Raw genomic sequence first — 18,109 nt, 5'->3', positions numbered from 1 at the left:
CATTGTAAAAGAACCCTAATCCTCCTGCTTGCTAAAGGAGTTGAGAGCTTGCCGTTTTCACTAGGTGCCATTTACTACTTCCATCTCATGTGCTTTATCTGAGAAGTGTCTACAGCCCTCACTCCCACATCTCCAGATTACCCCAGTCAAGCTATGGGGCGAAATGGAGCAGAGTGGGAGGATTTAACTCCTACTTTCTCCTTCAGGAAAAAAATATTTTAGGGCTTAGCATACCATGTAAGTATGTACTATTGCATCTGAATTTCCTACTGATGGCTTTCCTGCAAGTTGCTTTGTGTAAAGCAGGGGAGTATTAAAAAAGGAGTCAGCATTTCACCAAAGGTGTAGTCAAAACACAAAGTTTATTCTTTTGTTCTCTATTTTTTATGGTCTGATAGGCATTAAAAAGTCTCTCTTTGATGAAGATTTGTAAGGCTTTGTTGCTATGATCCAGAATATGCATTTGGAAATTCTGTTGAGTGGCTGTGGAGTTGTATATCTCTAGAGACTGTTTTAATTTCCATATTCATTAAACTATTCTGTGATGCCTGAGAGAGACCCAAACCCTTGAATAATACAGCTGTGAAAGCTGAGAGAGGAGACATCAGGATCAAGGTGCACTTTTGCCATAAGTTTATCCCAGTTTAAGTCTGCATGGCCATTAAGTTAGTCCTGTTCCCAGCTTTTCTTCCCCTCTCCATCTTTCCACCTCGGCCAGCTATCACCACTTTCTCCTCTGTGTTCACAGTAGTGCTCACACAGTGTGTGATGAACCAGATCAGGGAGCTGTTCTGGCTGAAAACTATTGAAAAATATTACTTTATGATGGATTGGGTTCTTCTAAACTGTAGTGCTGACACAAGGGAAGAGGAAAAGCATGGGTTGGGTCAGGCAAGCTGCCCAATATCCCTTATTAACTTATTAAGCCATCACTGGAGACGTCTCCACACATATAGTTTGTCTGGCTGAAAGTAATATTTTTGAGGACCATTTTGCACTATCCTGTAGAATTCTGCATTTGGTATCTCCACCCATGAAATTCAATGGATGATCTTAAAAGGTAGAATGGTCTTTGCTTTCTCTAGAGTTTTACTTGCAAGGATGGCAATGCCCATTGCCTGATATTTAATATTTCGGGTGATGGGTACATGAGCTGATTGACTGTGTCTCATCCTGTTGTTCTTTGAAGTCAACGGATATTTTTTATTGACTTAGCTGGGCAACAGATGAGGCCCTGGATGAAAGAGCCACTGTTTTACAAAAGAGTACTTGCCTCTGCAGGTTACAAAAATAAATAATCCCAGACACTTTCAAAGATGGCTGGGGTAGGACTGCACATTGCTTTTTTTGTGAAATTTTATTTAAAAGAAAAATAAATTTCTCACAGTCAAAGGGCTGCTGGCTGACCCAACCTTTTCAAACTGAAAATGGTCACTGAAAAGATAAATAAGATAATGATAATAAAAACTCTCCTAGTCATTACTGGACTGCTGCTGAAAGGGATTTGGCAAAGGCTGAAGAAATGTCAGAGTGAAAAAGCTCACCATCTCTGCTGAAAGATGACTGTGTCTGACCCCATCCGGTGCCCAGTGAGATTGGTGAAATCACTTATTTCAAGAGTGAGGGTGGCTGAAGGCCAAGAGAAGACACTGCTCAGAGCATAGCCCTGAAGTTTCATGCAAGTGATGTTGTGTTACATGGGAATGCACTGTTCCTAACAAACCATACAATAACTATATAGTAAATATATTGTATAGTAAATGCTGCTTCTTGGAAGGACACAGCCAGCCTTTGGTGTCAGCCATGCTCTCTGAATCTGTTTATATGTTGAAATGTTACCTTTTTGGCTGCACTTTTCAACAAACAAACCCTTCAACCCCATGTATTTTTCCTAACTCTTGTACTGAGCTTCCTTGATGATGATAACTGCTTCATTAGCTTCCTGATGAGTTGTCTGTGCACATTAGCATCATTTTATCTAGCCAATAACTATGAGCTTTACCCTGCAAAGCTGCGTAACATCCATCACTGGGAGTTTTGTAAGAGGTTAGGCAAACCTGTCAGGAATGTTTTAGGGAAGTAGACAAGAAGATGGACTAAATGGCTTCTGAAGTGCCCTTCTAGCCCTGCTATCTCTTACCTTAAAACTCTGCCATAGTAATAACACATTATTTCTATGACAAGCATCTCTGGGAGGCTCAGTTGAGAGGTAGGTGCCTCTTGGACTAGGAGATGTTCAGAGGCTACACCAATGCATTCAAAATTGAAATGGCAGCTCAGCATGTCACAGTTGGGTGAAGACACATAAAGAGAAGGACTTTTCCCACCTAACCTCAGATGCTTGTGTGGAAATGTGTGTGTACAAGCTAGGTGAGCTAGGTCCTCCAGTTCTGGAGGGAGAAGCAAATACAGTTCACGTGCCCTGATTTGAATATCTGAGATGTGCTGGAAGCACCTCCTCTCTCTGCTGACCATCATCTGCTGAAGTATGTTGATCAAGGGCAAATGAAGTCCTTTGACCTGGTTGGTATGAGAACTCAGTAGCTTTCTCATTTCCACTGGGACACAATATTCATCCAAACATTTTTCTATCAGCTATTTGTTTCTAAACATTGATAAGGGTTGTCTCTGTCCTCCTCCTGCTGACAGAGTTGCTCATGGCTTTTTGGACTTACACCACCATTCTGCAGAGATCTGTCCACTAAAGGCCACTCTGCTCACTGGCCTAGGACTAGACATTTATTTTAATACATTTGGATTAGAATCCTGGGAATTATGTTTAAACATATTATATAAAAATTTACCTAAAATGTCATTAATTCTGATTCCTTACAAATATTGATGATATATTTTTGCTGAATTTTGGCTTTCATTCAGTAAATCTCTTGAGTTCATCTTTAATTTGCAGATGGCTTTGGCAGTATTTCAACCTCAGCTTCTGGTAGTTGAAACCTGGTGCTGGAATTAGGCTCAAGATGCAAATAGTTTGATTTTCAAAAAGTCTGAATACATGCAGCTGCCTTGTGGAGTTCTAAGTAATGCAGTTAGGGCTGGGTTTCTCACTGCCAAAAAAGTCACAAATGAATTTGGAGTCCAGAAAGAGAAATGTGACAGAATACACATAAATGTCTTTAGGAATTTGGGGATTTAGGAATATGGATGGAAATAAGTGAAAGCCTGGCTCAAGTTTTCAGCTGTAAAGCACTGATACAAGTAATGTCAAAGGAGATTAAAGAGGAGTGTGTGCACATTAAGGAGAAGTGTAGAGCTGGTCATTAGGTCTAAATGAGTGATGTGACAGAGCCCTGCTGACGGACGGGTCTGCTGCTCACTCATGGGCTGGGGATGGTAGGAGCACAGAGGGAAAGCAGGGATATATACTGATGCCAAAGTGTATAATTAGAAATAATGAATGCAGTAAAGGAGGAGGATGGGCTAGAAATATGATACTAGTAAGAAATGGGAACTTGTATCTCCTCTTTCAAAGCCTGAATTAGGAGAAGTGCCTGGTAGGCAGCCCTTGAAAGCACTGGAGTAGTCTCAAAGTGTTGAATGCATTGTCCCTGAGTGTGCTAATGCTACAGAGGCCAGACGTGGGGAAACACAGCCATGCAGAGGGACTGCTGTGTTTCTACACCTGCTGTCTTTTGGGATATCACATATTGGTGTACCGGGGAAGTGAAAATATTGTCTCCTTTTTGGTGTGATTAGTGCGGAGGGATTGCAAGAGTGCTCAGTGGGATTGGAGTCCCTCCTTACCTCCTCCTGTATTCATTCTTTCCTTAAAAAATCGTTTATTTGTGTGTGGGTCTTTTTTTTTTTTTTTTTTTTTTTAATAAATACACAGCTAATCCCTGTTGCACATGTAAATATAAATAGCACACGGGTCTGTAAAGATTATGGATGTCCGTTTCGGCAAGCAATATCTTTTAATAGCATTGTGTGCAGTTAATCAGGTTAAGCAAAAGTATCAGTGGAACAAGCAGTGCAAGTTTGGGGAAGGAGTAAGTAACAGACCTCTTGATAGTTGTTTAGTAAAGCTGTTGCAGGTAGAGTAGAAGCTTTTAGCTTTTTTTTTTTTTTTTGGCTCAGTGATGTCTGTGGTTGGAAAACAACATGAGCATAGCAAGCTGTTAAATTGCAAGAGACTCTTGATGTTCTATTTCATAACAGATATGGTAAATGTTTATTGCTTCTGGACTTCATCCATAGTTTTGTGCCCAGATCAAGTGTTCAGTGCATTGGGAACCGGTTGTAAGGGCTTGTGCCCTCTCTGCCCTTCAGTTCTAGTTAAGTGGGAAGGGTTACAGGGCATCTCCCATCCAGGTGAAAGTAGGGAATGAAAAGATGGTGCAGAAAAATAGGAAAGGCATTGAAGTGGGTGTTGCTCTTTGTCATGGAGAAAGCTCTGTTCTACAGGGGGTTATTTGGGAGAAAGCTCTTCAGTCAACTGAGAGGAAACTGAGACGTCTAGAATTTAAGAAATGTCCTGAAATAGACATTTACTTTAAGAAGAGAGGATCTGTGACCTGGAAATGTCTGTCTGTCAACTGTTGTAAAGGACCATGAGATGACTAGCTCAGATGTAGAGATCTGCACTGGAAACATCTAACAGTACAAGCACTGGGTCTGGTGACCCGGTCAAGGAGGAGCACTTGGTGCCACTTAGAGACAAGCCAAGGATTGTGTAAGAGGGGCAGAGGTGTTAGAGGACACTTGAGGGGGGGACATCCCTTGCTGAAGTGTTTCTCAGCCAGCTCATGGTGATCTGGGAGCTGGAGAAGAGCTGCAGGACAGGAGGTGCAGGTGTCCCCAGGGAGATAGGTGATGCCTGGTGGAGTTTTGCACAGGATGTGTGCAAGGGTGGTGGGTCCACACCATCAATCTTGTATCAATGTTTTTTGAACATAGGACGCTGGACAAATTCTGTCATTTTTTTCTCCCCCTGGCAGAACTGTGACCAGTGCACTATTTCTTTGACATGATGTACATGCACGAGGACATCTTTTTGTACACAGTGTCTTTCAAAGAGAGCGTACATGTCAGAGAGTTTCTTATAACAGCTTTGTATGGTAGTGCAGATGTGATTTCACTAATTCTACAAGAACAATAAAGCAAAATTCAGCACAGGGCAAAACAATTGCACTTGCCTATATTTGGAGGCATTTTTCAGGTTACTATTAACCTTTCATTTGAAATGTAATGCTGAGGACTACACATTGATTCTGAGTGACTTCTTGGAACAACATCAGCATCAATTTTCCATTTAGATTTTTTTTTTTTTTTAAACTTAATGCTATATGAGGTGTTATTTTTTTCCTGAGAGACACTTTCCTATGGAAACCTACTCTTTGGGCCTGAAATTCAAACTAGTTTACCAAAGCCTAGGAATTGTGAGCAATAAAATAGGAAATGTTATAAGAAATAACAGCTGAACTGAGGGAGGGACATGTTTAGAAAATTAAGGCCAAGCCCAGAAAAGTAATAAAACAGAATCAGAATTACATTTAAAATTAAAACAGGCCCATGGCCAAACTTAAAGATACTATAAGTCTGGATGACAGTGGAGAAAAAAACATTGCAAGCAAAAACAGAGTAATAGCTGGCAACGGATAACACCTGGCAATGTATTTGCCATGAAGTTAATTTCAGAGAACTGGTGGGTGAATAAATTTATTCTTCAGGGAAGAGAAGAAATCCCAACATAATGCTACAGCATTTTTCAGTGAGAGGCAAAGGTACTGTAAGTGTCCCAAGGTGCTGAGGAGGTTCTTCTGTCAGCCTTCTATATTTGGAAGTTCAAATTGCTGAGGCAGATTAGAAGTGCTGAGCCTGGTAAGCCAGGGTTAGTGGGTGATTTCCAGTGCCTGCCATACATCACGTGTGCTCTGAAGATGTTGGTGCTGCAGTCAAGGTGTGCTTCCAGCTTGTGGGGATGGACCTGAGCTACACCAGGTGCTGAGGACAGTGTCACCATGGCTGCTAAACCAGCTTGAGATGCTGGATCATTTAGCTGAACCAGAGCTCCATGCAATTACATTCACCCACTGTAAGTAGCCAAACTGGTTAATTTAAAACTGGCCAGCAGTGAGCTGCTGTCATGCCTATGATGCAGCGTGGATATATTCTGGTTATAAAAGAGGGATACGTCTAGGCTCTCAGTGGTTGTTTCTAGGTAAAACTATAGTATGGGGGAGAAGAACTGTAGTATAGCATAGCATAGCATGGCATGGCATAGCATAGCATAGCGTAGCATAGTATAGTATAGCATAGTATTAGTATATTATAGTATAGTATAAGAAAGCCAAGGCACAGCTGGAGCTGAACTTGGCTAGGGATGGGAAAAATCACAAAAAGGGTTTCTTCAGGTAAGAAGAAAAGTAATGGAACTCTAGCTCTACTGTATGACCTTCCTTGTGAGTCTTGGGACTCCTCTGTGGACATGTCTAGTATCACATGAAGATGGGGTGGTCAGAGCAAAGGACATCTCTTGGGTCCCTCTCTCCAGAAACCTCATCTGACTGGTTAAAGCTGGAGAGATTTCCATGGAGGAATGGAATAGGAGACATAGAGACCTGACTCTTCTTTCTGATCTTAGGAGAGCAGAAAATTTTTTCTTTATATTTTAATTACTGTCCTGAGTTTTGAATCTTTGGTGATAGTTGACAATCAGACAACTGTTAGAGTAGGTGCTTCTGCACTGCATGGTGTGTCCCTTGCAGCTGCAGCACTTCTGAGATCCTCTCTGGCTGCAGAAGGATTGCATGCTGGCTAGAAATCCCTGAAGTGTATTTTGAGAGGGTGGCTATGAGAACAACCTGGATTCTTGACACCAAACGGCTCTCCATCATATTTTTGACTTGATATGAAATAGAAAAGAAATCTGAACATGAGTCAGATTCAGAGCATTTAAATATTCTTTTATTTGCTTCACTCCAGTCTTGCATATTTTATTTTACAGTTTTTTTTTTTTCTTATATGAGATGAACTATGGGATGGATCTATTACAGATATGTTATTTATGTATTCTGGTTGCCTTATATGCATATTTCATACCAAGATGATTAAGGACTGTTTTTTTCTGTTACTTCAAGATTGTAAAATGAGATGAAAGGGGGAAAATGTGTATTTTAATTTAGTAGATTTGTAGTACTGAGAGTGTGATATATCGTATTTCATGTGTGGCTCTGGGTTTGATAGTATCGTCTTATGCCTTGATTTATTTTTGAGACAAATATTTTTCCTTTCTTCTGTGCTGTTAGTTAGGTTTCTAAACCATAAGTTGAGCCACAAAGACATTTATTGAACCATTAAAATATTAATCCCAAAGAAATCAGAATATTATTTGCACTTGGATGCAAAATAGCAACGGCTTTAATGATGTTTAGGTAGAACATCTGAATATCTCTGGAGAGTTACGGTAACAGTTGAAGTATTAAACTCAGTATTGTTTGTTTTTCTATAAGTAAATGAGAATTGAAAGTCTTCTCCTCGTGAGTCAGTTGAATATTTGCAGAGATTAAGTATTCTATACAGAGCCAGCATAGACTGACCCTTATCCACTTGATTCACCTTCTCCTGCATCACCATGTGGGATGTCAGCACTGCAAGGGGTCATAGAAGGAGCCAGAAAAGATTTCCCCCCAAATAATCCTTGTGTGCACAGAGTACCTCCTCCTAGGGTAATGTAGCTTAGGGACTGATGTCTGCAGTCATAGTGACGCAGATCTTTAGGAAGGCAGATTTATGCTGCCTCATGGGTGGGTTTCACTGTAGTGAGAGTGAGCTATGACAGCTAAGGAGCTCTTCTACTTGTGCATTGCCTTCCCCCTCCTTGATTCATGGCCAGTCCTACCAGGAGAAGCCAGCTAAATTGAAAGGAACCAACCAAACTTTATGGATCCACCACACCAGTCTGCCCTCAAGCTGCCTAAACCTCGAGCCTGTCGCTAAAGCTCTGATCCCGTTTTCCTGAGTTCCACAACTTTGTGTGTTATTTTTATGGGCCACGCAGGGCCATGCAGTATTGGAGGTGGGGTGCCCCCGAGGATGGAGAGGTCTCCAACCAAACCAAGTGGCTGGTTTCCCTCTGTAGCCAGTGAAGAGAAAGAAGTGTTTCTAGGACATGTGTTATCTCCATGTCCCCTTTGCAGAAGGTGTCTAAAATAGGCATGTGTTCAAAACTTTCCCTTTATTGACTGCAAAGGGAGCTGGAGGTGGCCTTGCACATGTGGAGATATTTCATGGAGCTTGCCAGTAATTGTCTTTTTAATATAGTACTGTTCCCTCTGAAGAAAGTTATACACCAGTTCTGCCAGCTTCACCCAAACTCACTCTTGATACCAAGCTGGTTCAAGAATGAGATGTTGAGTTTTATTTTAATAGTAAAATTCCGGGATATGGATTGGAAACAAAGCTACAAAGACAAAATTAAAATGTAACTAGGTGTGAGTCTAGATTGTATGTGGGATCTGAATCACTATTACTAATAAGATAAATAGCTAATATTATTTCCTACCTAATGCTAGGAAGTTTCTTACTGCTTTTCACTTAGGCTACTCAGGGCTATCTCAGTCACAAAGATCATGGGACTGATCTCCCATTACACCATCATTCTGCTCTGAGATACTCCTCAGAGCTGACCCTGGATGGCATTTTCAGAGGTATCCCAATACTGGGTGTATCTCCCCTAATTTGTCTGGGCTTCCTCTGAAATTGATGAAGAGGGAAAGGAATTCACAGAGGATGATTCATCCCATAGATTTTAGACATCCAACTTAACATGGAGTGACTTGTGCTCTGCATATGGCTTGCTTCGTTGACCAGAGAGAAAGCCTGGCTGGCTGCTGTAGATCAAATACCATGATGGCCAGAATTTTGGGATCAATCCTGCTCTAAGAGACTGGAAAAAAATTACAGTGGCACCTGTGTCCCATCTCTCAAGTGATTTTGCAAATCCCACCCTGTGCCTTAACATTTGTGCTGCACAGCATCCGATGTGCTTTGTGCTTGCTCTGTGATGATACACGGTGATCATCAAAGCAGTGAGAGTGCTGCACAGTATGTTCCACACCAGCTACTTCCTTTCTGGTTTAATTATAACTGAGTTTGCTAATCCCAGTCTTGATTAATGATCTTAATATGCAAATGTTACAATGAAACTGAAACTCTTTGTAATTGCTTGCAGACAGATTACCACTTCGAGTACACAGAGTGTGACAGCAGTGGCTCCAGATGGAGGGTGGCTGTCCCGAATCCGTCGGTGGAGTGCTCTGGACTACCCGACCCGGTGAAAGGGAAGGAATGCAGTATGTTGGCACTTTTCATTTTACAGACCGTTACTAGCTGTTTGTGCTATTTACCCTTATATGGCTTCTGAGCTCTGTCACTAATGTCCTGAGTTAGTCCTTTCCCTCCATTCCTCCTTCTTGTCTCTTGGATCTGTGGAGCAGGGATTGTCTCTGCAGCGTAGTTGTATAGCTCAGTATCTGCTACAGGTACCCTTGTGTGCTAATTCACAGACAAGGCACGTCTATTACAACACCCCTTGAAGAGATGCAGTTGCTTGTCTTGAGCTACCATACTCTTAAGTTCTGCAGTTCTCCAGTTCATTCGTAGCTATATTGGCCAAAATGGTGACCAGGTGTGGCCAAATAATATTTTCATAGTGTCCACATTCTCGTTACCTGCATTATTTAGCTCATTAATAAGCTGAATGCATAAGTAATGGTAAATATCATTTTTGCCTGAGTTATTTTCATGATGAAGCTTTTGCATTTCATTTATTTGTGTATTTATTTTCAACAACTTGAAGTGTTCTCATATCACTTGGTCCTGTATTTTTTTAAATGTTAAAACACTTGTTTGCATCTGGACACAAAAGCGAACAGCTGTTCTGCAAACACATTTGAACTGTTCCCTCATTGTTTTGTAGCTTCCCAGGCTGAATGCTCTTTCCCATCACACTTCCTTGCTCTAGAAATTCTCTCCACAAAAGATCCTAGCAGTGCTTTACTTTCTCAGTAGTTTGTACTAGGGAGTATAAATTATTGTATATGACAAACAAGATGAACAACGGCAACATCCTTTCAGTTCTACTGTAGGAGAGGTGAGATTTACTCACTTCTGACTCTCCTCCTCTAAAGATTTATTGTTCATTTCTTTATGACATATGATCCAGTGTGAGACACATAAATGATTTCTACAGCAGTGTTGACCACTGGAAGATTGCTGACTGTATGCAAGCATCATCTGAGAAGTTGCCTGTGTCATTCCTGGTACTCGGGTTTAGTTTCTGAGGTTTTAAATGTGGAATGTCTGTATATCCTTAGGATGTGTTTTTCAATTACAGAAATATAGAGCTGGGAAGCACTTCAGTGATCCCCTAATTCATCCCCCAGCCCAAATAGCTATAGTAGCAATGACTTTGTCATTCATGGCTGATGTTTGGATGGACTGTTTTCAGGGACCTCAGGTGAGCTCTTCAGATACTTGCTCATCTATTTTGTTCTTTTCATTTTCCCTCCTGTTACAGCTTCTTCTGCTGTTGAATCTCTCTTGTTATACTTCAAACCTATTACTTTTTGCTGTCTGCACGATAAAGGAGCAGACAATGTTATCCCTTCTGCTGCAAAACCACTTTTGGTGTACGCTGGAGTACTTAGGTATAACTCATTTTTTCTGACATACGGTATTTCTTCTTAATTCTTATGATAAATGTTTTAATGTCCAGCAACATTACACTCTCCTCGACTTTTTGCTACAGATTTCAACAAATGGTGCACTTCCCTCTTCATGTCCTCTTATTTGTGTGTCTTTCTGGTCTTAAATCAGTTCCAGTGAAAATTTAAATGTTTTATAACAATAGATGAATCTCTGGCTTCTCCATATCTGGCCCCCTGGTAGACAAGGGGAAAACTTTACCCAGTAGATTGACTGTGGTATTGTACACCAAAGTACAGGATTCTATTAAATACACTGGAAAACTCATCTCAGTAGATGCCTCTCCTCCTTGTAATGTTGCTATTAAGTCCTGTGGAAATTCAGCTGGTTTGAGAAGCAATTGGATGGATACTTGACTTTTTTTACTGAACCCATCAGAACTCATCTCTTTGGGCTCTTGAGAGTGCAGGGATGTTAATATAGTTCTGTCTTTTTTTGTGTCTGTAGTAGATTATCTGGCTTCAGGAGATGTCTGGCTATAGTCTGATGGCAAAAGTAATTTTAGGTTTCTCATCTCCTGGTCTTTTACCTTTTGCTTTAAGAACAACCAATCTTTCAGCCTGAAAATGTGAATCTGTCAACAGTAGCCAATCACTGCAGGAATGTGTAGGGAACACTCCTCCCATTCAGCTTGGCTAACATGGTGTTTTTTACTGTAATATGTTTAAACCAGTGTAGAGTTTGATTGACAGTCCATTCTTCAATGGGTGGCATATGCTGGATGGGGCAGCTTTTGAAAATTATGTGCCCTCCAGCTCTTTAGAGTTTGCACATGGGTGTCTGTTGTTGATAATGAATTGTATTGAAAATGCTGACAGATAGATGCCTCCTCACTGACTTGTCACATTCTCTGAGCTGGTGGCTTCTGTCTCATCTGACAACACAGCAGCTGGACCAAGGATGTCTTATACTAAAACCATAAATTTATTTCTGTAGCCTGAGGAAAATGAAAGGTTCTATATTTGGGGCTGCTACAACTCACATTCTTGGTGGATCCTGTGCAGAGTGAGATTTGTGCTACAGACTTGGCCAGGGGTTGCATACACATCTCACCAAGTAATTAATGCCTCCTTGAGATGCTTTCCTTTTCTCATAGGCCTAGTGTTATTTTATCCTGAGGCATATCAAAAAATATAACTATACCATATCATTTGAAATTAGTCTTTCTGAACATTCTACAAATTTATTCAGATTCTCCTCCATCTTCTATATCCTACCCTATGCCAGAGCATACTGACACTGGGGCTCATCTTGAAATTTGGTAGAGTCTTGGCTCCCTTAGGTATCTCTTCCAGTCCGTCAGCCTGCAGAACCGGGACCACAGTACCATTACCCCAGGTAGGATGATTTCTAGTTTTGGACATCTGTTATCTTCATAAATTTTGGTTGATATCTACTAGTCCTAACATATAGCTGAGCCAACTGTGTCTCTGCTCTTAAAAAACGGGTTGCAGTTGTATAGCAGCATGAGCTCTTAGGGCTGTATTTGTCTCCCTGAGGTTGACAGAGCCCTCAGTGGTCCTTGGTGGCAGTTAGGACACAATGGATATAGAGGAATTTGGGTAGGAAAGTGCATTTTTTTGGGAACACATCTGCCACCGCTGCTGGCTGCACAATGTGCTGTTTGCAGTTGTTTTCATCTATTCAGTAATGGCTGCCACTTGAGAATATCTGCTATCGATCTTTACTGCTCCCTGAAAACAGAAGTGACTTGCAGGCTGTCATTAATTTTGGATCCTGAGAATACTGCGCCAACCTCTCCCGCTTCCAAATGCTCAACAATCATTCTTTTTAAATTGTGCCTGAACTAGGAATTTGAAAGATGGTATAACAATATGTTAAATGTCTCCAATCATCTCTGTAAATATGTCTAGACTGTGGTCTCCAGTGGAGTGGAAAGACACTTGAGATTGCTAAAAATGTATTAGCTCAGGTGCTTCACGTATCTGGAACAATCTAACTGTGGCACCAGAGCTCAGTCAGTGTCTTGAAATGTGCTCATTTTCAGGATGTTGTGTTTTACTGCTTTTCATTTGAATGAACCCATTTAAAATTAGGTTGGGTATCTTTGCGCCCTGCTGCATTTTGAAGTGCACGCCGACCTGCAAAGCACAGCTGACTGTGACCCACTGAGAGTAACTGCCAGCATTCCCCGAAATGGCTGTAGTCTCTGAAACGTGTCAGGGTTCAGCCTTTTTTTTTGTTTGAGTCTTCAAAAATATTAATCAGCAAAGTTTACCTGCAGAGAAGACAGGGTCCTCTTGAGAAATAGTCATGGGGTTCAGAGTAGAAAGGACTGTCATATTTTGACTGTTTTATGACCTGGTTATTAGAAGAAGAAGGGTTTCTTGCCTTTATCTTGCCATGAGCACAGAGCAATGTGACGACCCACCTTCCCCTGCTGCTACCCTCCCCTTTGCATCTTTCCCATCCAGGTGGGAGGTGGGAACAAAGAAGGAACCTCACATGACAGATGTCTGTGATGCTGTGGGAGGTCCTGCTATGCAGTGACCCCAGATATGGGAGGGAAGGTGTAGGAGCAAATCTGCAGCAGAATAACTTGCTTGCAATGCACTGGGACAACATGCCCTTTTCTGTATTTCACTCCCCTCTTTTTTTTTCTGATCCCCTTGCCTTTTGGGGCTGCAGCATTGCCACTTTCAGAACCCACATCAGGGTGTCAGCCTGCATTTTCCCATTCAGTGTGCTGGGGTATCTCAATGCTCACCCCGTGGGGCTGTGCTGCCTCTGGACAGGCCATGGCACAACCAGGCCAAACTGCTTAGCCTCTCAGGCTTGTGTTTGTTCAGAGATGAGTCATATCTCTGATGCTGCCACATTATGGTTGCAAGGGATCCTGCAAAGAGATGCCTTAATAGTGCAGCAAAGATCTCGGCTAGGAAAATGTCAATATTTATTATACCTAAAGCTACTCTGTGTGGCTCTCTTCTGCTTTCCATTTAACATTTCCCCTCCAAGCATCTTCCTGGTACCATTGTAGGGTACATACATGGAGGCAAGAAGCACTGTGCTGGGAGAGGGGTGACAGACAGAAAGCCTCTCTCAGTGAAATCCAGACCTCTGAATCACTCCATTACTTCTTGACAGTCAGGAATGTGCTTAACTAATTTGGTCTCGTTCATTTTTAATTACCACAGATCTCACTCTGATCTCCTCATGAGTCTGATAGCAGGAAGGGAATTTAGCTGATAAGAATGACTGCCATCAAGGCAGTTGCTTGGCTTTTAACATGGAAAATATTTATGGTAGTTAATGGGAGCGGTTTGCATTCGGGTCTAAGCCCTTGCCTGCACCCCGTTATGGCTGGTACCTCTGAAAACCCTTTGCTTTGGTGTGGGGGCTGTATGCAGTGTCTGATGGTGACCTTTTGGGGCCTGGCAGTGGAGCAGGACTTGGCTATGTGCTCCCACCGACACTGCTGCAATCTGTTTCAGTGGCCACAGTCAGGCTTTTCTGCCAGCTTGACTATGTGCTGCATGTTTTACACTCAAATTAAAAGTCCGAATTTGGAGTCTTCCTTCCTTCCATGTCTCCTTACTTTCCTCTCTTCTTTGTCTCCCTCGACTCAAGTACAACTCAAATATCTGGTCCGGAGTGTGCCCTTGCTGTGCCCAGGTGCACTGATATGCTCCTTTCAGCAGAGTTTGTGACCAAAAAGGGCTTAAAGGGTTCACTTTTTGTTCTCAAATACTTTTTTAATATTAACTCCATTATTCCACAGAATATGAGTTATTTTTTGCCATCCTAAATAAGAACAGGTTGTACCTTATCTCATAAATATCTGTTAATTTTAGTGGTGCTATGTGCATAATTGAGAAACCATAGTAAGAATCTCAAAATTTTGAAAAGAGTTGTATTTGCCATGTTCAAGGGGAAAAAGTGCTGGTAGGGTCACTGTTATGGTCAGCATCCAAATGCCAGTTATAATCAACAAGATTTCTTAAGAGAGGAGACACAAAAAACATTGATAATGTGGAAGAATTTGATCGTGTATGGTGCTGTGGAGTTATTAATGGCTCTTCTTAACAAACTTCACCTTTACCTGGTGCCACTAAGGCAGGAGCAACTTCTCTGAAATCAGAAACGTCCTTCAGTTTTGAGACGAGGCATGTGAGTGTGTGCCAAATGGTAAGCATGTGAAAAGCTCCAATGACTTCAGAAAATACAATGGACTCTACTGGGGCCTGAGAGCAAAATTTGTCTTGATTTATTGCTACTGAGCTGTGTTTGTTGAGTTTATTCTAACTCCTATAATCTGCTCCTAGGATACCACAGGAGGAGGTATGGATCTTCCTGCTAATTGCAGTGTACTTTAGACACAATTAGGGCAAATGACCTTTTCAGGGCTTGGAGGTTTTATAACACTTTAAGGCAATTTAAGTGATCTGCATGAGTTTTAACATTCTGCTTTCCTAACAGAAAACTTAAATAGAAGGCTTTGAGTTTGATGTTCTCTCAGTCTCTGGTAAGACTGGATATCCCAAGCAGGTAAGAAGTGGGTCTGCTTCTAACTACCTGGAAGTCAGTGGGCATCTGTGAATTTTATAACATACTGTATATGCACATACACATCTGTCTAGATGGGTAATATAAAATGAATATTATACATCTGGCAAAACCTGTGTGTTTGCATTACAGATTTCTGACATGAGTTTACATCTGTTTATTGTCAACTAGATTTGTATTGAGGCAAATTCTGTGTAGTCTTTGTGCTAAATAATTGGTTCTTCTTGAGTTTTACTTAAAATTTTGAAATTTGTCTGGTAAAGACTTGAAAATAGCGTTCAAGTCTGGTAAAGACTTGAAAATATGCTACGTTTTAGTAGTTTCTATAATGTTTACATTATTGCACATGTGGATGTGAATGTACATACAAATACTCCTGTGAGAATGGTGCTATTTATTACACAGTCACATTTATTTGTTATCTCAAATTAGTTTGTTATGTAATCAAAACACTTTATTATCACCACAGTGTCATTCTCTTCATATATGAACATGTGTAAGAACTACTTTTCATCACGCTTAAATGAGTCCCGAGTTAAGGCCTTTTGAAGCAAACATGTAAATCCTAACAAATCATCAGAAAGATTTTTTCCCTTTTTTATTTGACATACACTAAGGATTATTTTCTGGTCTCACTAATGGGCTTTGAAATGATTGGGATTTCTTTGTTTCAGCTGAAGAGAGGAAATATGGTGACATCAGTGTAGCTCTGAGAACTAGGCATGTATCTATTCCCATTTTTTCTCATGGCTTGAAAGCACTGGGTCTTGTCTTCATCAATCTCGATATACTAATATTTTTTTAATATTCAGTGTCATTCAGATGTTGCTTCCTTGGGTATTCACCTTGGAAGAAACAATGAGGTCAAGCTATTAATGGCTGCTTGTTTTTAACCATGTCTCTGAGATCTGACATATGCACATAGATATACTTACATAAGGTGACAGATTCAGTTGGGTATCCTGAGCTGTAGGCAAAGTACTGTTTTGAGACAGTGTTCAAAAAATGCATTCAGAACATCTCCCCTTTCACTCCTCCATCCTTGAGATAGCTCACAAATGGTATATGCTGATCTCCTCCCCCATTTTGACTAACATCTTCCCTTCTCCCCCCTCTTTTGAACAATCACATGGCTACTATGAAGCTGCCTGTTAACATGAGTCACATATGGAAGGTTCCGCTCTCACACTGAAGTACAAAAAAAGTAGATTCTTAGTGGGCATGATATCCAGGGAATCTGAGAACTTCTTGATATTCTATAGATTTGGCCCCTAACTTGTCATATATTACATAGCAATTAAGGATGTTTGACAGAGATAAACATAATATAACTCTGTCTCTGGAGCCACCTCTGACACGAACAGCAAGATGTACAAGAGTTAGATTTCAAAGTCATGATCTTTATAGGGGCACTTTTGTGTGTATGACCTACAGAACTGGGCAACTCAGTTTCACCCGCGTCTCTCTTGTGTCCCTAGGAAAATTTTTATGTCTTTTCTGAAAATAAAAGGAAAGGTTTTCCCAGTAGACCACACTGGGGAGGGGACTAGCACACAGCAGTGGAGGCTGCTCTGAGGAACACTGAAGCTGAGGAATTAGTGCAAGGCTGTCGTGTAGCAAACATGTTTAGCCAGCAGTGGTGTGCATGGCACGGGTTAAGAGTTGCTACTAAAAGGCTGTGATTTAGCAAAGTACTCAAGCAGATATTTATCCCTATTCCTCTTAAAGCATCTCTGCTAATGCATGTTCCTAACTCAAGTCAGGTAGGTGAATCCTACTGATGGCATTAGGTTTCTCACCTGGGCTGAGGCTTGAGACTACATTTTTCCATGGCATCTCCATCTGGGTGTTTTCCTAAGGCGTACTGTTACCCTGAGAGATACTCCAGTTCTGCAAGTAATTTTTCCAGATTTTTACTTCTGTGCACAAGAAATACACTGTCTTTGTAGAAAACATTCCATTGTCGGCTTTTTGAAGCACGTATTCTTTTAGGTAAATAGTTAAAAAAGCAGAAGAGTTTGCACTCAACCTACAGAGTTTAATTCCTGGAGAAGAGTTACTTGGAAATCCATGTTGATGTGTGTATTGAGACTTCTAAGAGAGAGGTTGGCATTAGTGTCTTTTGATGGTTTCTTCACCCTATTTGTATGTAATTAAATAAGGTAAACACAGCTTCCTCTGAGTCTGATTTCTCTCTCAACAGGGAAGCAGCTGGAAAGACCTTGAGATTTGCTACGGCTTGGTAGAGGGATGAGAGGCAAGCACTCTGTGTGTGTGTGTGTATGTGTGCAGAGGACATCTCAAATGACACTGTAAGACATTTACACCAACTGCTTTGGTTGATGAGCAATCAAAATAAGATTGATGGAGTCACTGGGGCCTGGAGAGATACTCACTCACCTCGAGGTATGTTTCATGCCATCTGGGTGCTGAGCCATTAGAATGGTTGTAACAGTGGCAGCAAATGTGTTTGCTAACCTCTTGGTGATGACTGCCTTCCTTCACTCTATGCCACACTTTCATGAATTTACTGAGTATTCCCATTCCAAACCCATACCTTTCAGTGTGAAAATGATGAAATAAAAGTGATAATAAAACTGTCCTATGTGCCAAGCCAGCTGGGGAAAATGATAGAATCATAGAATGGTTTGGGTTGGATGGGACCTTAAAATCATCTAGTTCCAACCTCCCTGACATGTTCAGGGACACCTTCCACTAGACCAGGTTTCTCAAAGCCCTGTCCGACCTGGCCTTGAACACTTCCAGGGATGGGGCAGCCACAACATCTCTGGGCAACATGTGCCAGTGCCTCACCACCCTCACAGTAAAGAATTTCTTCCTAATGTCCAATCAAAACCTA

General features: G+C 41.2%; 1 protein-coding gene across 5 annotated transcripts in view; it reads left to right on the top strand.

Moving 5' to 3' along the window:
* ELAPOR2 (endosome-lysosome associated apoptosis and autophagy regulator family member 2) overlaps positions 1-18,109 on the top strand; it is a 100,904-nt gene that overhangs the window by 42,183 nt on the left and 40,612 nt on the right. Inside the window, exons 1-3 of one of the 5 annotated variants that reach the window (XM_032985823.2) lie at positions 9,285-9,308; positions 15,163-15,231; positions 17,453-17,655. In XM_032985823.2, coding sequence (XP_032841714.2) covers positions 17,532-17,655 — 124 coding nt within the window. In that variant the 5' untranslated portion in view covers positions 9,285-9,308; positions 15,163-15,231; positions 17,453-17,531. Of the gene's footprint in view, positions 1-5,923; positions 6,050-9,187; positions 9,309-15,162; positions 15,232-15,515; positions 17,656-18,109 lie in introns of those variants that run through there. The other 4 variants (XM_009970513.3, XM_032985824.2, XM_042792422.1 and 1 more) reach the window with 4 other exon arrangements.

The sequence above is a fragment of the Tyto alba genome, unplaced genomic scaffold (assembly GCF_018691265.1).
Source record: "Tyto alba isolate M040663 unplaced genomic scaffold, T.alba_DEE_v4.0 Super-Scaffold_2, whole genome shotgun sequence".
NCBI classification, from domain to species: Eukaryota; Metazoa; Chordata; class Aves; order Strigiformes; family Tytonidae; genus Tyto; species Tyto alba.
The sequence above is the reverse complement of the archived record's forward strand: the minus strand, read 5'-3'. Positions and strand labels throughout refer to the sequence as shown.